At 33.8% G+C, this 22,114-nt stretch overlaps 1 protein-coding gene across 1 annotated transcript; it reads left to right on the top strand.

Moving 5' to 3' along the window:
• The first annotated feature begins 235 nt into the window (after positions 1 to 235).
• Positions 236 to 11,346, top strand: LOC136806505 (adenylate cyclase type 9-like). Its single transcript, XM_067063091.1, has 4 exons — positions 236 to 1,876; positions 7,617 to 8,648; positions 9,726 to 10,968; positions 11,145 to 11,346. Exons 1-3 carry the CDS (start codon positions 457 to 459, stop codon positions 10,958 to 10,960), a joined length of 3,687 nt encoding a protein of 1,228 aa, XP_066919192.1. The 5' UTR covers positions 236 to 456; the 3' UTR covers positions 10,961 to 10,968; positions 11,145 to 11,346.
• The last annotated feature ends 10,768 nt before the right edge of the window (positions 11,347 to 22,114 follow it).

A 22,114-nucleotide genomic window follows, 5' to 3' on the forward strand; every position in this document is an offset into this window, starting at 1 on the left:
AAAGCTAAAATAGAATGTATCACGTGCTTTTAACAATCGCTTAAATTACTCAATGGATCACCTTTGATGAAAGTTGTTTAAAACTACTCTGGATGGAGGGTGAGTTCTAAAAAGAGGAGAAGCAAGTAATCGACAAAAATGCTGACACTTTGATTTGACAGTATTGACTGGATTAATTCTAAAATTGGCCAAGGATGGTTTTTGTAAACGATTTAAATGTTATTTTTCTACTTATAGAAAACTAAAGAAACTATACTAAGATTTTGATGTCTTTAGCTAGTTGCAAAATATCGCAATGTCATGTTGTGCTTAGAAATTGAATAAAAAAAAGAAGAAAAGAACAGAGAAAGGAAAAAAAGAGGAAGATATGAATGAAGAGTGAAAGTTATTTCTGATTTTTAAAGATCCCTCTCACTGTTAACTTTCATCACAACAGTGTGAACACCAATTTAGATCATGCATTTTGAAACAAATGGGAAACTATCACAAAATAATTCAGCAGACACTTCATCAGACGAATCAACTCACAGCAAAGACACTGATACTTGTTGCTTGAGAAGGAGCTCAAATAGCAAAGAAATGGAGACACCTCAGGCTAATGGACGTCCTGAAGATAAACCATCATTTAGCTCTATAGTGGATAAAAGAGTCAGAAAAGGGATAATCCCACTGTTTTTTGAGAGAGCATCTGGTAATTTACTAAACCCCAGTTTTGATTCAGATACACTAGAGACAGAATTCCAACGATTCAGTGTCAATGTTGATAAAAGTAGATTTCAACTTGGATTAACATACTTTGCATTTGCATTTGCCATCTTAGCAATTTATTTTGGTGCCAGTAGAGATGACTCTGCCGTTCAACAAGAACTATCAATTGGATCAGCAGTTGCTGCACTCATTGCTATTTGTATTTTGCTGCTCACAAAATTTGTAAGATTTTATAACAAAGCAATTCAAGCTAGAACACTTTCCATTGTTGTTTCACTTTTGTATAGTGCTATTGAAGTAGCTTCTTTTCATGTGGTGGACCAAGAATATTTATCATACAGTGCTAGATTTGGACTTGCTACGTGTATAATTATTGTAATTTACACAATGATGCCAGCAGTGCCTGTGTATGGAAGTGCAATAATGGCTTTAGCGTTCTCAATTGCCCATGAGGTTTCAGCATCAATGAAAGACTCAAATAGAAATGCTGAAGTAATTGCTGGGATTATCTTATTACATATTTGTATTCATGCACTTGGTATAAGCATTGTTTTTATGGCTCAAATTCGTAGACGTAGTACATTTTGGAGAGTTGGGCAGAGTGTTGTTGCAAAACAAGATTTAGACATTGAACAACAAGTGAAAAATAGGATGATTAAATCTGTCATGCCTAAGAAAGTTGCTGAGTATCTCATTCAAGAGAAAATGCCAAAAGATGGTTTGCGGCAGAAGAGTGTTGCTTTTAGACCATTTACAATGTACAAGATGGCTAATGTGAGCATTCTTTTTGCTGATATTGTTGGTTTCACTAAAATGTCTGCAAAAAAGGAAGCAGATCATCTTGTTCACTTGTTAAATCTTCTTTTTGGGAAGTTTGATGAATTGACAGAAATAAATAAGTGTGAAAAGATCAGTACACTTGGTGATTGTTATTACTGTGTTGCAGGCTGTCCAGAGGAATCTGAGCACCATGCTATTTCTTGCGTTGAAATGGGACTAGATATTATAGAAGAAATTAAGAACTTCTGTCAAGAAACGAAGGAAGATGTCGACATGAGGGTTGGAATTCATACTGGTAATGTTCTTTGTGGTATTGTAGGTGATCGCAGACGAAGATTTGATGTCTGGTCAAATGATGTTGTTTTAGCAAACAGAATGGAATCTGCTGGTAAGAAATCTTTTTGTGTATTTACATATTGGGGCACACCAAAAAAGAAGGCATGCATAACTTTAAAACAAGATGAAAACAGGACATTAGAATTTTGTAGATCTGCTAAATTTAGTTTCAATTAAAATTTTATTTTTGCTGTCATCGAAATTAAATTCTCACCTTAAAATCAAGGCATATTATACACTTCCCATTTTTCAGGAATCAAACTTGATAAAAAAAAGAAGAAAATTAAAAAAGTAGATAAAAAGAAAATGTTACAGTGATACCATATTACTTCGAATAAACACCCCATCGAATATATGAAAATTATTTAATAAACACCCCCTCAAATAAACACCCCTTCGAATGAACGCCTGCTCTAGGAGAGGGGCGTTTATTAGAAACATGTGACTTTAATACTTCAGTAGCAGTGTTGTTTGGGTTTGAAAAGGAAGATTTTAGTCATTTCTTGTAACCAGAGCAGTTTTCGATTTTTAGTCGTTGAACCAAAGAAATTTTGCACTAAAATCCTGATAAAGAATTAAAACAAAGGATATATTTGTTCTGAATATTTGACTTTAGACTAAAATAAATTAATAAGCACCCCCTTCTTTTAAACACCCCCTCAAATAAACGCTCCTCAAATAAACGTCCCCTCAAATAAACGCCCCCTCAAATAAACGCCTCTCCTAAAATAAAAAAAATTCAATAAACTCCCTGGGCCTAATTCGAAGTAATACGGTATAAATATTTTTCTGTTTTGTTCTTCATCTTTTGATAAATTTTTACTGTCACTATGCACAACACAAAGAAAACTAGCTGGATTTTTTGCTGGTACGTAATAGAAAGGAAAATAGCAGCATTACTTCTATATAAGCAGAGTACAAAAAATATCCACAATAAGGTTTCAATTTCTGTTAAAGTTCTTTTTTCTTGCAATATGCTTGATTAGCTAATCAATACTTTTTGAAGTTGAATATTTTGATAAATTGTCTGAACAGTTTCAATCTTAAAAATGAAAGACGGACACAACGGTCTAGGCTTATTTTTGGCCACTTTCATCTCTAGATTTGATATTGAAACAAGAAGGTGGACTAGGTGTCAAAAAGTAATTTAAAAACTTAACTTTTCCTCTTCTATAATTATTAAGAACAGGCTGCATCGTTTGAGGCGTGTGATAGCACGCGCACACTGGAGTTGTGCACACGCCTAAAATCTTTGAGGAGAGTGATTAATCACACACCATAAATTTGGATTTTACTACTTAAAGTTATGCATAGCACTCCTTATCACATGCCTAAAGTACTTTTTAGGAGTGCGATTGACCACTCGCCTGGAATTTTCAAATGACAAAGCCTGTAAGAATCACCCAAAAATATTAACAGAATTTTTAAAACAAGAAGGCCTTTCTTTCCTCGGATACCTTGAAAGTTAGAAAGAAACTCAAACTTAAATACTGCTACCATCAAGTCAAAAGATCTAATCTAGAAATAAGTAACTTAATCCCATTAATTTCTGTATGCCTTTTATTTTCGCACAGAAAACAAACAAAAAACACTCAAAACCAGGGGGGGATACAAAGGCAGGGTACTAACCCATAGCCGGGTGGTGGTGTCTATTTTTGCATTTCAAAAAAGTTAGTACCCGGTACTACTTTAGGGGTGGGGGTGTGTATTTTTCACTCTTCTAGCAAGTACAGAGCAAGTACAGGGTACTATTTGGGTACTTTTTCACAGAGTTTTGCTCCTTTTTCAATAAAAAAAGTAGTCTTTTGTAATATTTTGACTTTTTTCAAATATTATTTTTTTGATTTGAAATTTTTTTTAATTGAGAAACTTTTTTTTACTCTTTTGAGAAATTTTTGTGAAGACAAAACTTCCAAAATGGTCAAGAAGTGTGTTATTAAAATCAAAGGACAAAAGCCTCTGACTTAATCAATGATAGTTTGTTTGAATTATCTGTCCATTTCAGTCAGAAAAACTAACATAGTACCCTCTTTTTTGGTCTAATCTGTAAAATATAAGATTTTAGGGGGTGGTGTCTCTATTTTTTACAGCAAAAATGAAGTAGTACCCGGTACTAAATATGGGTGGGTGGTACTAAAAAAAAATTGAGTGAAAAATCAAGTTAGTACCCTATGGGTTAGTACCCTGCCTCTGTACCCCCCTGTCAAAACATATCTCACAAGTTACAAGAAGCGTGAAAATTAAAGGTTGCACGAATATCCCATTTTATAAGGTGCGCAAAAATTGAAGGTGCAAAAATTGAAGGCAAAGAAATTAGAGGCCCGAAAATTAGAGGCCCGAAAATTAGAGGCACAAAAATAAAAGGCGCAAAAATAAAAGGAATTGATTGAATTAAGGTACCTGCATAAACTTTTTTTTAGATTACTAACTTGAAAAATTTTGAGCTCCCTCATCTCACTTGTAGATAGGATCCTTCCCCACTGAAGGAAAAAGGCATTATCTTGTAATTTCCTTGGTCATTCAAGGGCTTTTAATCTCTTTCTTAAAAGTTCAGGAAAAATAAAAAGCAAAATCCTAATTTTGTTATTCAAAATTTTGAGGTGAACTTTTCAACTGACAACTGGGACATTATATTATACCTTTCATTTTATTCATTATAAGAATTCACCTAGCTGTTGAAGTTTTTCTATAATCTCAGTTTGAGAGAATCTGCCATTATTTTCATTCTGTGAAGGTAAATTTAGATTTTTATTGCTTTTGCATGTTGTTTTGATAAGTTTTTGCAATAGAAAATGTGGCAAGGTGCATTCTAAAGGAAAGACAACCTTAATCACAGCTAAAGGTAGAGACAAGTAGAAATGATTATATCTGATTACATCTACATTATCAGTTATTTCTTTCCATTTCTTTTAAATCTCTATCTACTAAACTTGGGTGCAGGGTGTAGTCTTGAAAGTTGATGGATTTTTCATTAAAACTGATTCATGCTGTCTTCATGAATACATTGTGCAATATCATCTTTTTATAAAACAAATTTACGAAAGGATTCATCCGACTTAATCACTTTAATTCTTTAATAATGACTCGCCTTCTTAATACCATGCTCATTTTTAATAACTCTTGTGTTTTGGTAATAGATTTATCCACTTAATGAAAGTCATTTTCTATGAGTTTTTTCCTTATGAACTTTGCCATTAAGATAGCTGTCCCTTATTAATGTTTTATTTAAGAGAAACCCTCCATAAAACCAGAATCTTTAACTTTAAACTCATTTATACACAAAATATATTTCTCAAAATCATCACCATATGTTTTGTACTACCAGTCTTTTAGATCCTTCGCGGAATATTCTCATGCCAATGAGATCTGACATTGAAAACTTTGCTCAGGCAAACTGCAATTCTTTGACTCATATCTTCAACTTCACTTTATAGACAATACATGCCAGATTTGCTTGTATATTTTCTTGTTTGTTTGTAATTGGCGTCCTGAAAGACACTATAAAATATTTGCTGTTGAATCACATCCACTTTCCATCAGATTCCATCTAAATTAATTAATTGTCAATAGTTTACAAAATACGTATAAAATAATGAGTTATTTCTTGAGTCAGATTTAAATCACCTAACCATAAAAAAAATTAATTCTCTTTTAGGAATTTTTATTTTTTCCATGGTGAAATTTAAATATTATATGTTAATTTCATGGGGGAGTTTTCGAATTTTTTATTGATTACTCAATTAAACAGCAATTATCTCAATAAGAATTTCAAATCAATGTAGAGAAAAATTAAACTTTGCTATACCGTACTACTTTTAATGAATTTAAAGTCATCCATAGCATTTAGCTTTCGACTTCATTCTTTTTTTATAAGATTCCCAAAAGATCAAACTTAAAAAGCATCTTTGGATTTTTTCACTAATCGAGCTTTTTTTCTAACTTTTTTTCTCAATAATTTTACAAAATCTAAGATTTAACTAGTTAAAGTCAATCTAAAGAAAAATCCTAAGACGTTTTTTAGTTCAATCTATTGGGAACATAGTACCGAAATAATTTTTCCAAAATTCAAAAGCTATGGTCATAAAATTTTTAAATATTCCTGAAAGCCGGTTATATTTTCTATCTAATCTCAGTTAAATTTTGAGAACTGAACATGATATAATTAAAATTTTAAAGAATTTTAACATTACCTACTTTAAAGAAGTTAGTTCTTAAAATTTAACTGAAATTTTTACCATTTTATAGAAAATATAACTTGCTTTCAGAAAATACATACTTTTGACGTATAAAAATTTGTTGTTCTAAAGATTTGACCAATTCAAAAAGAATGTGTCAGGGGGGGGGGCACGCAGTTACTACAAGACATGATGTGTAGTAAGTGCTTTTCCAACACTTTTTTTCAAGACCACCACCCTTTGGTTACTACTGGTAGGTTTTAGAAGATTTCAGGTACCACCCTGGAGTGATATCATCAAAACATACCGTACTCAAATTACCCTAAGTTGCGATATTTTTCAACCTAAATCCATTTTTGTGCTAGATTTCTTTTAATTTACTTGGTTAAATAGCTGTTGAGAACATTTTAATGATAAGAGGGTAAACCTAATTTCAAAGTTGGGTCTGAGAAAAATTTCAAATTTTTTCGTCCATTATAACAAAAATATTTTTTTTCAAAGAATTTTTACAAAAAATTTTTTTGTGAAAAATTTGAAATTCTTTGAAAATTAAATATAAGCTTGCTAAACCAAAGTGCTTTTAGTTTGGCAACCCCCCAAACAGCATTTATACACTGTAAAACTGTTATACTTCTGAATAACCACGAGTAAGTGCAACTGTCCTTGTAGTAACTGCGTGCCCCCCCTGAATGTGTACCTTGATAAGACCAGGGATATGTTATAGCGGAGCTGGATGAAGGACGAGAATTCCTTAGCGGATTGCTTCTTTGTCTTTTCTATTGTAAACTGTTAACAATAGAAATCCATCTCTGTCCCCTTGAGTGTTCTGTTTTTATAAGAAAAATGAAGCAGACAAAGTATTCATGCAGTACGTTTGCACATATTTTGCTATAATGTTCCCGCTTTTCATCAAAATAACATTTGTAGAAGATACCCCAAAAGCTTCCTTGTAAATGAAATCTATTTTTATCAGCGTGTGTTATGAATCTGAGAAGCTTTCATGATTTCTCTTTAAAAATTTCGGATGTAAATATTTTGACAAATATTGTTTCAATTGACTTGAAATTTTTTCCATAATCAGACATACCGACTTGCTATCTGAAAATATCAGTTAGAAAGTGAGGCACCCCGCGGTGTAGCGCGGTATTTCAAATGAAAAAGTACTATCTATAATCTTAGAGAAGAAGCTTCTTATAACTTTACTAATGAAAACAATGTTTTCATTTTTTTAAATTGTCATTCACCAATGTTTTACAGACCCTCTTGATAATTAAAAGTTTTTAATCGTGAACGATAAATGCAGCAGCAGAATCATTGGCTAAGAGGAAATCCAAATTTCACGAGTTTGTAATTAAAAAAGTTAAATTTCATATCAAATTTTAATGTCAGGGACAGAGATAGAACAAGGCTTTTTTAAATGTGCATTATCCAGCTCCGCTATAACATATCCCTGATAAGACGTGTTTTGAAAATCTGAATTTTTTTGAAGAAAAGTCTAGCTGAAATAATTAGAAAAAAAATCACACTCTTTTAAAGAAAATTACATAGTTAAAAATGAAAAATCACAGTATGCGATTTTTTTCTTAATTTTCTCTTTTTAAAACTTTGCTTTTTCAGGTTTACCAGGCAGAGTCCATATATCAGAGAAAACGTTGGGATTCCTTGGCGACAACTATACAATAGACAATGGCGAGGGAATCGAAAGAGCTGAGAACGACGGTGGAGGTACACTTCAAACATACTTCATCAGTAGCCGAAAGAATGGACAGTCTCATTTCAAACCATGGCGTAAGGAAAACGAAAGTGCAAAAAACTCATCAAGCAATTTGCAAGAGGTGACCGCTTATCGTCATGATAGTCTTGCAAACGTTTTGGAAGGAATGAAAAACAAACATAATGGGAATTTCGAGAAACTGGCTGATCCAACAAATGTCCACCTGCATGATGTCAACACTCCTGATGAGGATCTAGAGAAAGTGTACCTAGCAAATGAAAATTCAGTCTCACTCTCTCCCACTATCTCACCAACCAAAGGACGTTCAAAACATATCGCCAAAGCACCTTTACCTTTCCCCAAATTGAGTGCAACTTTCAATTTTACTTATGGTATCACACTTAATGAAGCGCTAATGAGAGATGCGATGAGAGCTTCCAATGATAACCAGCTGGTCAAACTCATGCAAGAGAAGAAGATTCAAAAAGAATACTTCTTCAATCCACCATTGAACATCTGGAACCTTAACTTCACAGATCCGCCTAAGGAAGACCACAACAGAAAGGATTTAGAGATGGTACCCCAATACCAAAACATGGAAAAAGATAAACCGTTGATTACCACTGAAAGCAAATACAGAGATGAAGGCTTTAAAGGATTTAAGTTGAATCCAAAAGTCGTCACATTTGCTTCCCCAAAAGTTCATTTCTTATTCGATCTCATGACATGTGCAGTTACCCTAATCATAACCATCATAGCTGGACTGATGTTATTTTATGACCGTTTGGCAGATCTACATGGTTTCATAGCAGCCATCGTTTTATGTGTCATTGCCATGGTTTGTCTACTTGGATTCCAATGCATCAAATTTTCACCATCCAGTTTCCCGAAGAGGATTAGTAAATGTGCAGGACCATTGGAATTGAGCGAAACAGGTTTACCATTACATTTATTATCTCCTATTTCTTTTCCTTTTCCTTTTCCCAAACTAATCTGTTGAACATGATACAGAATAATGCCCTGCTTCCTTTTAAGGCTTTTTTTAATTGCTATAGTTGCTCTGAACATACTGCTTACCTTGTCCAGATTACACGACTTGGAGAATATTTTAACTGAAATATGTGTTTTTGGAGCCTTTCTAATTTTTGTTTAATTAATTCGCAGCAACCGGAAATCTTTTATCCAAATTTTTAGGTGTGGTCGGTTATCAACCCTTAATAAAGCACTTTCCCATCAATTTGACCCTATATAGTACATAATCGATTTTCTCGTAAGCTTATCTTATCGGCCAAAACTTAGTCGGCCTTAATTTTAGTAGGCCTTAATTATTAGTCGATCCTAATTTTAGTCACCTCGTCAAAATTTAGTCACTAAGGGTCGACTAATAATTAAGACCGACTAAAAATTTGGGCCATTTCTAAATTTACCAGCTGATGGAAAATAGACACTTTTTATTAATGATAATTCATAGATTTTTAATACTTATCATGGATATGTTTCAAAAACAAGTATATAATCAATAATAACAACATAAGTGAAGCTTTATTGTTTTTTGTGAATTAAAAAATCTCTTTCCACGAGAAAAGCCCTGAAATATGTTTTTTAGTTTCTTCTTTTCAAGATATTACGAACAGGTCATTTTTTGGCGGAAATATAAACCATAAAATTATAAAAGCCTTTAAAAACTTAATTAGGCTCTATTCAATGATTATATATCCTCGTAATTCTTTGTTAAAGCAGGTTAAAGTAATACCGATATGAAAAGTGGGTTAAGGAAAGCTTAATTATAAACTTTTAATTTTGCCCAAATTTTTAGTCGGCCCAAATTTTTAGTCGGCCCTAAATTTAGTCACCAAGCCAAAATTTAGTAACTAGGGCCGACTAAGTTTTGGCCAATAAGGTATTGCAATATTTTCTTTTTCAAAAAAATTGGCTCTTTTATAATATAAGGGACGAAATTTGACAGGGAATTATGATAATTCGTAATATATCAAGTATTTTTTTGCTTATAGGGAGTGCAGTTGGAGAGCATCATGTCGAATACAATGATGCTAATCATAACAGACGCGCCCCACCGCCCCACCAACGAAAACCACTCATCAAACGTCTCTTCTCACCTTGGACGACCGCCCATCTCACTGGTGTCCTCATTATGTGTCTACCCGTATTTGTGGTCTTCTCTTTCTATGAAGACTGCAACATTACTCAAGGTCCATGGCGTGACTCAGGACTTGAATCATTTACTATGATCATAATGGTGGCTTTATTCCATTTCTGTAGTTTTACTCAATTGTCGTACTTGATGAAAAGTGTTACAGCCGCTATTTGGTGTGTCGTTTTCATATTAATCATTATGTTACCTCCTCAATGTGATATTGGTGTTCAATCTACGACAACTCTTAATGACATTGTCATGGTTGTTGTCCTACAAATTGTTTTGATAATCTGTCTAAACCGAATCCACGAGAAAGGTGTACGAGCCAATTTCTATGGTGATAAAGTTGCGGCCGAACAAAAGGATAGTGCCATTGAACAAAAGCAAGTCGCTGATTGGCTGATCCAAGATATGTTCCCACGTCACGTATCAACCCAGTTGAAGTACACAAAGCATTGTTCCAAAAATTATGATATGGTGGGAGTACTCTTCGCATCCATTGTTAATTTCGCGGAATTCTACGAGGAGAATTTTGAAGGTGGTTTAGAATGTATTCGTGTATTGCATGAATTAGTTGGTGATTTTGATAAAGAACTCATGAAATATGAAGATATTGAGAAAATAAAGACAGTTTATGGAACTACTTTTATGGCTGCTTCTGGTTTGAGTTTAAACGAATCGATGAAGATCAGTCAAGGGCCTCTCAAAGGCCATAAGTACTTCCATCTCAAATCACTAGTTGAATTTGCTAGAGGAATACAAGAGACTTTGACAGAGTTTAATCAAAATATGCTTGGATTTAATTTCAAATTACGTTGTGGTTTGAATGCTGGACCTGTTACCGCTGGAGTCATTGGTACTATGAAACCGCAATATGATGTTTGGGGTGACACCGTTAACTTGGCCAGTCGTATGGACTCTAATGGTTTAGTTGACCATATCCAAGTGGACGAGGAATGCATGCAAAAATTAACAGACTTTTATACTTTCAAGTTCCGTGCAACTTTACCCATCAAAGGAAAAGGTGAACGTAAAGTATACCTTTTGGTGGAAAAGAAGCCGGAAGCTGGTTTAGTGGACGTCAAAGAATAATCTGGAAGGTATATATCTAAGATACATTTTGTTTTTTAAATGACAACATTACTACCCATTTTTCAGTGTTTGGTATTTTTTTATACGATTCTAAGTAAAACCTTTGATATGTTATTTCTCAATTGAATTTGCTAGTTGTTCCAGAACATAGACCTTCTATATGTTATTTCCCCCTTGTTTATAGGTCGGAGATCGATCGCTAAGTGATACTTTTGACTGGTTAGACCACCGACCAACTACTTCGTAATACTAATCGTCGTCGTACTAACGTTACAAAAGATGAAACACACGACTTACGTATTGGTCAAAGGATCAAAGTTTAAATGTTTGGAATAATGGTGCATTCTTACAGCGCGTCCTGAAAAAAAGCAAGATAATAGCAATACAAAAAAAACAAACTGAAAATTCCAATCATCGTCAATTTTTTATGCTGGAATGCTTTAACTAAAATAGTCTTAATCTTATGTAAAACCTTGTGACGCATCAAGAATAGTTTGGTGGATTTAGGTTTTTGTGAGTTCTCTTCCGCTAATTTTTAGGACACGCTGTATAAATTCATTTCATTATCAAATGTTCTTTTCTGCTAGTTTTCTATTCTTTTTTACATACTGTATATTATATCTAAAAATTGCATTTCTATGTAGGATTTGATTTTGACTTTTCCAATACCTCTATGGTGTTTTATTGATTTTTGACTTTTTGGCTGCTAACATGGCTCTTCCAGCCAAATATATGAAACGAGGAAGTTTTTAAAGAAATCATCTTGCTTTTTTTTATGGTCGTAAGTAGTTTCAGTTTCCCTAGAAAATATGTTTGATGATATCTTTTGTTGACAAAATTCTTCAAAGTTGTTTTAAAGAGAAAGGTTGCTTTTTGTTGGAAAGATATTTGAAAAACAAGTTTTCATATGTTAGAATTGTACATATAGTTCGTTTCATTGCTCTTACTTCTTTTTTGGTATTTTTTTTTTTCATTTCACTCCTGTGAGGCTTTTGTTGAAAAGATGATTAGATGTAGCACTTTACTATTTGTAAATAAGATGAATAATATGTATGGTTGTACTAAATTTGATGATGATCCGAGTAAGATTCCTCTTATTATAATTTATTTTTTAAACGGAAATGGCTTTTTTAGACTTTTTATAGTACTTTTTTAGTTCCCGAATTATTCTTTTCATAAGTACACGTTTTTTCTTTTATTAGAACCCAGTTTATAAGAACATTGAGGCTGAAATTCGTCGAAAAATTAAGAACATCGTAAGAACATGCCCAGCCTCAGTTTGGAAAAAAATGACAAGAAAGTACAATTTTTTCCTCTTTTCAAGCAGTTTTAAACAAACTTAGGAATGGATTTTCTAAATCGAGAGTCAAATATTGTCCAAATTTTACCAATTTTAAGTGCTCTTTATTTTGCATGATATTGTCGATTTAGAGTAGTCTGAAAATTTAAGAACGCATCTAAGAACATTTCAGGCTCAAAATTGCTAAAAAAATAAGCACATCCAGGCTCAGCCAAATTTTAGGTGTTCTAATAAAAAAAAAAACGTGTAGTCATTTATTTACCTTTACTTTATAAGTGACGAACTCGTCTTATCTTAGATCCTCAAAATCCAAATTAGAATTAAACTTCTCAAGCATAAACTCTATAATTTATTCCAAATTAATTTGTGGAATCCGCTTCGAGTCGTCACCGGGGGTTTCACACGAGTTTCAAATTCGAGAAATTGGCTCCAAATCTTCAAATATCTTTTAAGATTAATCTAATGAAGAATGGCTTTCGTTTTAATGATTGCAGCATGAAATCCAAGTGACGTACTGGTCCATTCTTCTTCGTAATATTTATTTAGAAATATTTCGATTTTATAACATAATATACCATTGATCAGGTTTAAATTCCAAAATTTACTTTATGCCATAATAACCACAAAGCAGCATTTGAATTATGGCTGTATTATTTAATAGAATATTTTTCTTAATTTTTTCATGTTGATGACATTATATCAATAGGTTTTCTTCTCCGAGTTTATTGTATATTTTAATTAGTCCAGGCTTACTTTTTTTAGAAAAGCATTATTAATAGAGGACACCTCAAACTCAAAACTCATAAAAAAAACTCATGGAACTGTTGTTAAGAATCTGCCTTTTTGTTCAGTGATCCCACTAAAGTGAGTCACTCGTCCTTTATCAAAAGATTTTTTGTCAATCGAAACCACTCAAATATCAAATTTTTCATGACTAACGTCAAATCCAAGATAACCCTACCCCTAGCTTTAAAACTAAAAAACTGGGCCCTACAATGGGCTTTTCCAGAAAAGACAGTAGATCTAACCCATGGACAAGCATCAGATTATCAAACAGAGCTAAATTACCCCCAAACAGAGCAAGTTTACCCCCGGACAAGGCAAACTTTTTTTTCACTACACCCCGGACACTATATCCTCCACCCCCCTTGTACGGACATTTTCTGGAAGAGGCCAATGCACGTTATGCACGTTTCTATTCTAAAAACTTGAAACGATTACATTTTTTTTCTCCATACTGTAATGTGTAATGTAACTTAGTAATAATCGTAAATTTAGTTCCCTTTAAAAGGTTTGTGTCAATTACTCTGACCCCGACACCCGCGCCATATTTTTACGTTAGTCGTGAGAAATATCGATATGCGTGTGGCACTAGAGAACCATAAGGTGACTAATGCTGCAATACATTGGCGTGTATCAGTACAGCAAATATTTATTTTAGATGTCCAACCATCCCTATGGATTGCAATACACGTTTTTTTTATAAGAACAAACTATATAAGAATATAAGGCTTCGATGGCCGAAATGTTAAGAACATTTTGAGACTTTGCTGACTTTAAAACAGCCGGTTTCTTAGAAAAATGGGCAAAAGTGCTCAAAAAATGGTGGAAATAAGAACATGTTAAGAACATTTCAAGGCTTAAAACTCAAAAAGTTAAGAACATTCGAAGTCTTCAAAAATGCTGGATGTTCTTATAAAAAAAACAAAAACGTTTAGCCAGTAAATATCGGTCGAGGCTCGGCTGTTCTTATTTTTAGGCTCTTCTTATTAAGCTCAAAATTGGGCCTCGTTTTCTTATAAATTTATTTTTGTTAATAACAGCGTGGAAACAACTCGATGTGCTATGGAACTTGTTAACAATTTCTAATTAATTGTATAAATTGATTGATTGTTGCTTTGTGTGTTATTTTGAAATAGCTTTACGGACTCTAACACACCCAATTTCTTCGGAAATTGCCCAAAAATACTCCAAAAACAATATTCACGAAACAGTGAAAATAAGAACATTTTAAAAACATTCTCAGGCTTAGGCCATTTGTTCGGCCTCAAGACCATTAATTTCCAGAATATTTTCAGCCTCCAATGAAAGTAAATTTTGACCCTGTTTCAGCAAAATGATAGACGCCGCTGTGTAGTACATTGACTCCTTAGAGCTGCTTAGGGCTATAACCACAAGAAATTTATAAGGCTTTAGTGAATATGAAATATAGTATTTCTTTTCAAATATATTTTTCATTTCAGTTAAAAATAGAAACAAATGTCACTTTTAAAACTCAATTTAATTTCGCGACGCAGTGGAAAGAAGAGTGACATAATCTTCAGGTAGGTTGATCAGCAAGGTGTGTTGTATTATAATCTCATAATCCTAAGTAATAATTCACTTCACATTAAGCCATAGCTTTAATGTCTGTCTTTTAAAAGGAAAGCGGTTTAGATTGAAGATATTCCACTCACGAGTATCTTTTCAACGGGTACAAATTTTTTCAATTTTCCATTACGTTTTTATTTTGAGATTGACTTGAATTAAATCAATAAGTTTTGCTGACTTTGAGATCATACCAGGCTAAAAATTCATTTCAGAAGGTTCATCTATTTGAAGCTGGTACTCTAAGGTTCCAAATAAACGGACCCCTTGTTAATTTTTCGAAAATTTTCCAACCCCCTGGATCTTATTAGGACCCCCCGTTTATCAATTTTTAAGAATATTTTCAGTTTTCAAAGAGCAAGTCCCTTTTTTGCTCAAAATAGCCCGATTTTAGCCTATATTTACCTTTATTTTGGGTTATCAGAAGTACAATTTCAACCCCCCCCCCGACAATTAGCCCCTCCCCGTTTATCCAAACCTTATTCGAACTGCCCCGTCTATTTGGAAGCTAAGATAAGAGTATGGGTTTCTCGACTTTGATTGCACGATCTTGCTACAATACAATGTCGCTAAAATCGTTTTGTGATGGGACGTATGACGGCTGAGTTGACGTTCTTTTAAATCTTTCAGGTTATCATTGCAGTGAAGAAAGTCTTCAGTGCGCAATCAATCTGCTGACTTATCAAAAAATCTCATTCGAAAGATGATTGACTGTAAAACAAATGTCTGGCAATTGTCTGGGGAGGGCGAGACAAATTATTTCACCATTATGAGGGTCTTGGTAAACGTAAAGTAATTGTTTTGACAAGTTCATGGAGATTCAAAGATAAAGTAGACAAAAGATAAGCAAGTTAGTATCACTTTTGTCTGTACACAAACCCGATTCTACGGCTAATTTCAAAATTCATTCCCGTACTTCGCTACGATAATCGTGAGATACACTCTGGTACAGAGTAGTATCACTTTTTAATGTTTTTTTCTTTACTTGTACCAGGTGTGACAAAATAGGTCATCTCTGTTGCATTTTGAATCCTTTGAATCTAAAATTAAGCCTTTTTCATTTGAAAGAGGAAGAATAAATTTAAACTTTTATGGGTTATTTTGTCAAGTTTAGTTTACTAGAGCGAAAAAATTCTCTCAAATTGCTCAAAACCGTCCAAGTTGTGCTTTGAAATATAGATGGAGTACGTTTTGCTTTAATTAAGTGTTTTGATTGCAAATCTAAACTGAATATCTTTAAATAAATCGTAAAATGCCTTCTGAGCTATATTAATTTGTTTTCTATTTAAATTTGCCTAAACCAGGCCTAAAAGTCAAATGTAGTGGTTGATTTCGTTAGCTAAACCACAATAGCGGAACTTCTGTAAGATTTTATCACATTCTTTTAAGAAAGTTTTCTTGTTTGGTCAAAAGGCTTGTATCATCCAGTCAAGGCTCGGATGGTGTGTTGTCGGACCATTAAGTGAATCCTAGCAGAGGAATGTAAAGAGATGGAAAAACAGCTTCTTGAAAACAAAGGAAAAACGGCTCGTCATACAGGCTGTCCCTAATTAAAGTATCGAGTCGAAACACAACTATGAGTAGAAAGTTTTATGTGCGTGTTCACAAAATTGTATTTTAAGCTCTCCCTCTTTTTTCTTTGTCATTACGATTAATTTATACGTTGTAACCATTGAGTTTCAAGCCCGAAGGGCTAGAGGTCAATCTCTTTGGTAGGATTTGAAGCCAACAAATCCTACCAAAGTTGCACGGCCTTGAGCGACCCGCCTGGTTTTTACACAAATGACAGATTGAAACTAAAATTTACCGCTTAATTTCGAAAAATATATCACTCGAAAACAAAGGAATTGCTAGATTCAATCCGTCATCAAAAATACGGTGCATATTTTAAGGCTTCAATTTTTCTTGCCTGAGAAAGGTTAGAGATTGACCTCTAGCCCTTCGGGCTTGAAACTCAATGGTTGTAACTACCTTTTGTAATAAGCCTGTGTGATGGAGAACGTTCTTGTATTTTAGCGATAACACACACACAAACTTTTCTACTCAATCGCATGTTCAAACCATTGAGTTTCAAGCCGAAGGCTAGAGGTCAATCTCTTTGGTAGGATTTGAAGCCAACAAATCCTACCAAAGTTGCGCGGCCTTGAGCGACCCGCCTGGTTTTTACACAAATGACAGATTGAAACTAAAATTTACCGCTTAATTTCGAAAAATATATCACTCGAAGACAAAGGAATTGCTAGATTCAATCCGTCATCAAAAATACGGCGCATATTTTAAGGCTTCAATTTTTCTTGCCTGAGAAAGGTTAGAGATTGACCTCTAGCCCTTCGGGCTTGAAACTCAATGGTTCAAACTCGATACTTTAATTAGGGACACCCTGTATACCAGGTCTCTTGCCCTTAAGGGAGTTTATGTCGAGCAAATAGGTTTCTTTTGTTGTCGCTATAAAAAATCTGCATAATTAGCTTGTTGTGACAAAATTCTTTTGTTTCAAGCCTGATTATGCGCAAACTTTTAGGGCTTATATTTTGGGTACACCTCTTCTATACAAAAAGGTACCTATATCTTCTTGCTCAGGATTTCCTAGCGATTCTACTGATATAACCGCATCATGACCGCAACATAATATGGAAAGCTAGAGTTCGAGAAAATTATAACTTCATCTTGATTTTACTCGACTTCTGACAGTTTTACAAGAATCAATTTAATATCATTGCGTTAAGAATTTCTTTTGTTATACATTGGTAAAAATATTGCTCCTTATTCTTAAAAATTGAACTAGTAATCGGCAAAAAAGGAAAAACAAATTTTCATTTTTATCGTCAAATCATGTAGAAACCGTCCGATTTGTATGGCGAGCCGTCTTTTCTGGACTTTCATTTAATGACCTAATCAACGTTTTTACAATAGAATTTTCAATAGAAGTGAAAATTTTGTTGGCCGTAAAAATCGGATTTTCTTAGGTATTTGGGGAAATTTCCTTTTGTCATTTTTAAGGAAAATGAGCATTTCTCTCGATTGACTTATTATATAGTAGTATTTTTTTCTGATTTTTTGCACACTGATAGAGCCCGATTTTCGAAAAATTTTTCTTTGGCAAATTTGATCGAAATAGTGCCTAAAAATGGGTTTTTTTTTATCTTGCTTGAAATTCCTTCTTTAGTTTTTCCTGATTTTTTACACAATGATGCGAAATTGTAGCTTTTAAAATGTAAGACTTCAAGATTTTTTAAAAGAAAAAGTTTTAGCCAAATTCGGACCAAATTTTGGATTTGTGGAAGAGCTAGAGTTATCTTTAAATGAAAGAAAGGATTGTTTTTTGTCCAAAACTTAGCATGGCTCCTTACCTCTAAAATATCGGAAAGCCAGTGTGAAACAAGCATCATCATGTTTTTCAAGCTTACGTATCTCTATGCTTTGCCGTTATCTTTTCTTTTTCGTTCGAACATTTTCATCTTCATTCAGCATGTTTCCGACTATCTATCTCAGGTAGGTCCATTCAGCATGCTGCTTGATTGTTTTATGACTTCAAAAATGTTATGAAATTCATGTTGTGTGCAATCATATACCTCTATCAAAATTTGATAGTTTCATTTATGACACATTTAATTTTAAGAATTTTCATTTTTGCATAATCTTTGATTTAGGACATAATCTAATCTATGACCCATCAAAGTTTAAGTTTATTCTTCCTCTTCCTACCCAATAATTCTCAGGGTTCAAACTCAAGAAGCATAGTGTGCAGAGGGGTCCAGCCCCCGGCTAAATAGATTTTTAATATATAATTTAAAATATCTTCAAGTTATCTGCCCCAAGTTCTATTACACAACACTCAGCCCCCCCTAGCAAGCTAGCCCCCAGTGTTTTTTGAAAAAGACATCCCCCAATCAAGCAAAAATGGTTTAACACCCCCTAAGCTCAGGGGGGGGGGTGCATTCTATGAGAATGTCTTTTGATTGGTAGGGCTGGGAAAAGAAGAACAGTTCCACCAAACTCCATTGCTAACATTGTTCCTTTTCATCTTAGTGAAAAATGCAGATCAGTTCACAATTTGGTTAACAAAAGGAAGAAGCCTCTCGATTTGTTAATGGGATGTGTTAAAGTTTATTGTAGGGTAAGTGTAAGCTTTTTTCTTGATTAAAGTTTTCCCTTTATTTTTGGACCTACCTCGGAGGTCCTTTAATTTCCTTTGTTCGTTCGTTCGGTGGTCTGGAGTCTGCTAAATTACGTGGGTTACGTGCGTGTCGTGGGTTCGTGGGTTCGTGCCCTCGTGGGTTAAAATGTCTCGTGGGGACGTGAGTTCGTGGGTCAAAATATCTCGTGGGTCCGTGGGTTCGTGGGTCCAAAAAAAATCACGTGGGTTGAAAATGCTCGTGGGTTCGTGGGTTCGTGGGTCCAAAGTTTCTCGTGGGTTCAAAAATTCCAATAATTTTCCTAAAATAGAAATAAAAAATAAAAATTCATATGGGTCATCGGGTATTTTTTAGAGTAGTCGAAAACGCTATCTACGACCTATAGTAAAGCAAAAATTGTAAAAGTTTTAAATTAAAAAACTTCCTCATTGTTCTTCGTTCTTCTCACCCTATAATTAACTAGTTAAATAGTTTTTATGAGAAGAAAGAGCGAAATGGAAAATGTCAAGAAACATCTCCAGCTGGTCTGTTTTTAATATCAATATTTCTACCGCTGATCTTAAAAAAACGACTTCCATCGAAAGCTTTATAATATATATAGCCCAATTAACGTCACTATAAGGAATCTTATTTTTATCTCCCTTTAAGGTTTACCATGTTCCTCCTACCACACAATTAATACAAGATATTTTTAAAAGAATGGTCTCATATTATAATTATTAAAATAAAAAAATTTCCTGGGTATTTATAAAAAGTCATGCCTATTGGTTTTAACAATTCTTCTATATCATCTTAGCTGAAATACGGTCCTTTGGACGGTAAAATTGCGCAATGGTTTCAAATATCGAAACACGCGAATCGCAAAGACATTTACAAAAGAAATAATTGAATCATTAAGTGTTTTAGGGTTTTATGGTGGCGTCACAAGGTAAGAAAATTGAAAGTATTGTTATTTTTTGTCGGAAACGGAAAATTTTGGACCCACGGGAAAATTTGGACCCACGAGCGATTTTGACCCACGAACCCACGAGCAATGTCAACCCACGTAATCTTTTTTTGGACCCACGAACCCACTGACCCACGAGATATTTTGACCCACGAACCAACGAGACATTTTAACCCACGAACACTCACGAGGGCACGAACCCACGAACCCACGAACCCACGACACGCACGTAACCCACGTAATTTAGCAGACTCGTTGGTCTGTTACCAGCTTTTCTCGGGATTGGTCCATTAGTTTTTTCTGATTTTTTGCATAGTAATGCAAAATGACAATACCTAAACTTTGACGGAGCCCGATTTTCGAAAAAAAAGGTTTTGGGCAAATTTGGGCCAAAAAGTGCCTTAAAATGAGTTTTTTGGACTTTCTGTGAAATCGCTTCATTAAATTTTTCTGATTTTATCCATAAAGATAGAGGACAAGGTTCTCTGAAAAGTGACTCAAGCAGTTTTTTTCGGAAAGTTTTTTTAGCCGTTAAAATCGGATTTTCTTATTTGGGGAAATTCCCTTATGTCATTTTTAGCGAGGGGTAAATCACTCGAAAAATTATCGTACACCTCTACAAAAAGTCAAAAAAAATGTAAAAAAAGTCAAAAAAAGTCAAAAAAGTCAAAATAAAGTCAAAAAGTCAAAGAAAAAGTCAAAAATTCTTAGAAAAAAGTCAAAAAGTCAAATAAAAGTCAATAAAAAGTCTTGTAAAAGTCAAAAAGTTTCTTGAATGGGCGGATGGGTGGAGCAAAATTTATGGGCGGTTGGCGTTTTTGGACAGATTTGGGCGGAAAATCTTAGGCGCCCGAAGGCGGTGGGCGTTTTGTCGGGAAAAAGTCAAAATGGAAGTTTGAAAAAAGTCAAAAAAAAGTCAAAAAGTCAAATAAAAGTCAAAAAAAAGTCAAAAAGTCAAATGAAAATTCAAAAAGTCAGAAAGTATCGTACACCTTTTTTTAAGTGATTTACCCCTCGATTTTTAGGGAGAAAGAGCATTTCTCGCAATTGGCTTGATATTTTTTTCTGATTTTCTGCACCGTAATAAATGTAAAATGGTAATTTTTATAACCTGATGGAGGCCGATTTACGAGAAAAAAATTTTGAGCGAATTTGGGCCAGAAAGTACCTAAAAATTGGGTTTCTTGGACTGTGAAATTGCTTCACCGTTTTTTTTTCAATTTTTTTGCATAAAGACAGAAGATAAGGTTCTCTAAAAGTGAGAGCTGTTTTTTCAAGAAAATTTCTTTTGGCCATAAAAATCGGATTTTCGTAATTGGGTAAATTCCCTTTTGTTATTTTTAGGAAAATTAGCATTTCTCGCGATTCTGCACGTTTGACTTGATTTTTTTTTACTTTTTAGTTTGTACTTTCGTACGATTGTTACCATTTTTCTTATTACATTAGCCTTCAGGTAGGTCCATTCAGCATCTAGTTTGTTCGAATTGAGGTCAAACTTTTGAGACAATGTGAACTTGGTATGAATGATTGATTTGCTAAGAGTCTCCACGTTCCCCGTTTCGCTACTTCGGTTGGTAATATTTATTTACTTGGAACTTATTATTTAGACTTATTGTTCAAACAATTACCATGGTGATTATGTCCCTTGAGACATTAAATAACTTTTTTATGAATAGAAAATAGTTTTAATAAAATCCGCTGGGAGTTAATCACCGTGGCAATAATTTCAAAACGAGGCTAGTGATGTTCGTGACGTAATTCATGAAAAGGTTTATTAAGATAAAAAAAAGAACGAATTGATGTCAATTCAGTGTAACACCTTTTTCCCTGCGATACGGAAACCACTCTCGAGGGGATTAGTCTATTTACGCTGGTATGGTTTCCACAATGTAGGGAATGTCGATGCTTTACCTGTCCTACCTTCACAAAGTCAAATTTTTATTAAAACAAAGCAATCTGAAGTGGGTTTTGGATAATAAGTCGAAATGGTCTGAAAACATTAGTTTAGACTTTAAGTTCAAAAAGGGTTTTTCAAATGTTAATAGTGTCGAAATACTACAATGCAAAAGATTCATATTCAAAATGAGAATTTAGTTCATCAGGGTAGTGTAATGGGATTTCCGAGCCCTCTATCTGAACTTACTAAATCTTATGATCAGATAGAGTAAATAAAAAGAAAATAGTCTACAGAATGAACTCTGATAAGTCTCCTGTCATTGCATAGTTGTTCAAAGTCGTTAAAGTTTAATAAAGGGGGCGGGGTCAGGATTTCACAAAACAAAGAGGGGTTAAGATCATATAACTGAATGGTAGGGGAGGTTTTTGGTTTTAATCGTGATTCGACAGAAATAAGAATTCACACTTAAAGTGTGATTATAAAAATAAAATTTAATAAAATAGAAATG

This window comes from Clytia hemisphaerica, unplaced genomic scaffold (genome assembly GCF_902728285.1).
Source record: "Clytia hemisphaerica strain Z4C2 unplaced genomic scaffold, Clytia hemisphaerica genome assembly, whole genome shotgun sequence".
Taxonomy (NCBI): Eukaryota; Metazoa; Cnidaria; class Hydrozoa; order Leptothecata; family Clytiidae; genus Clytia; species Clytia hemisphaerica.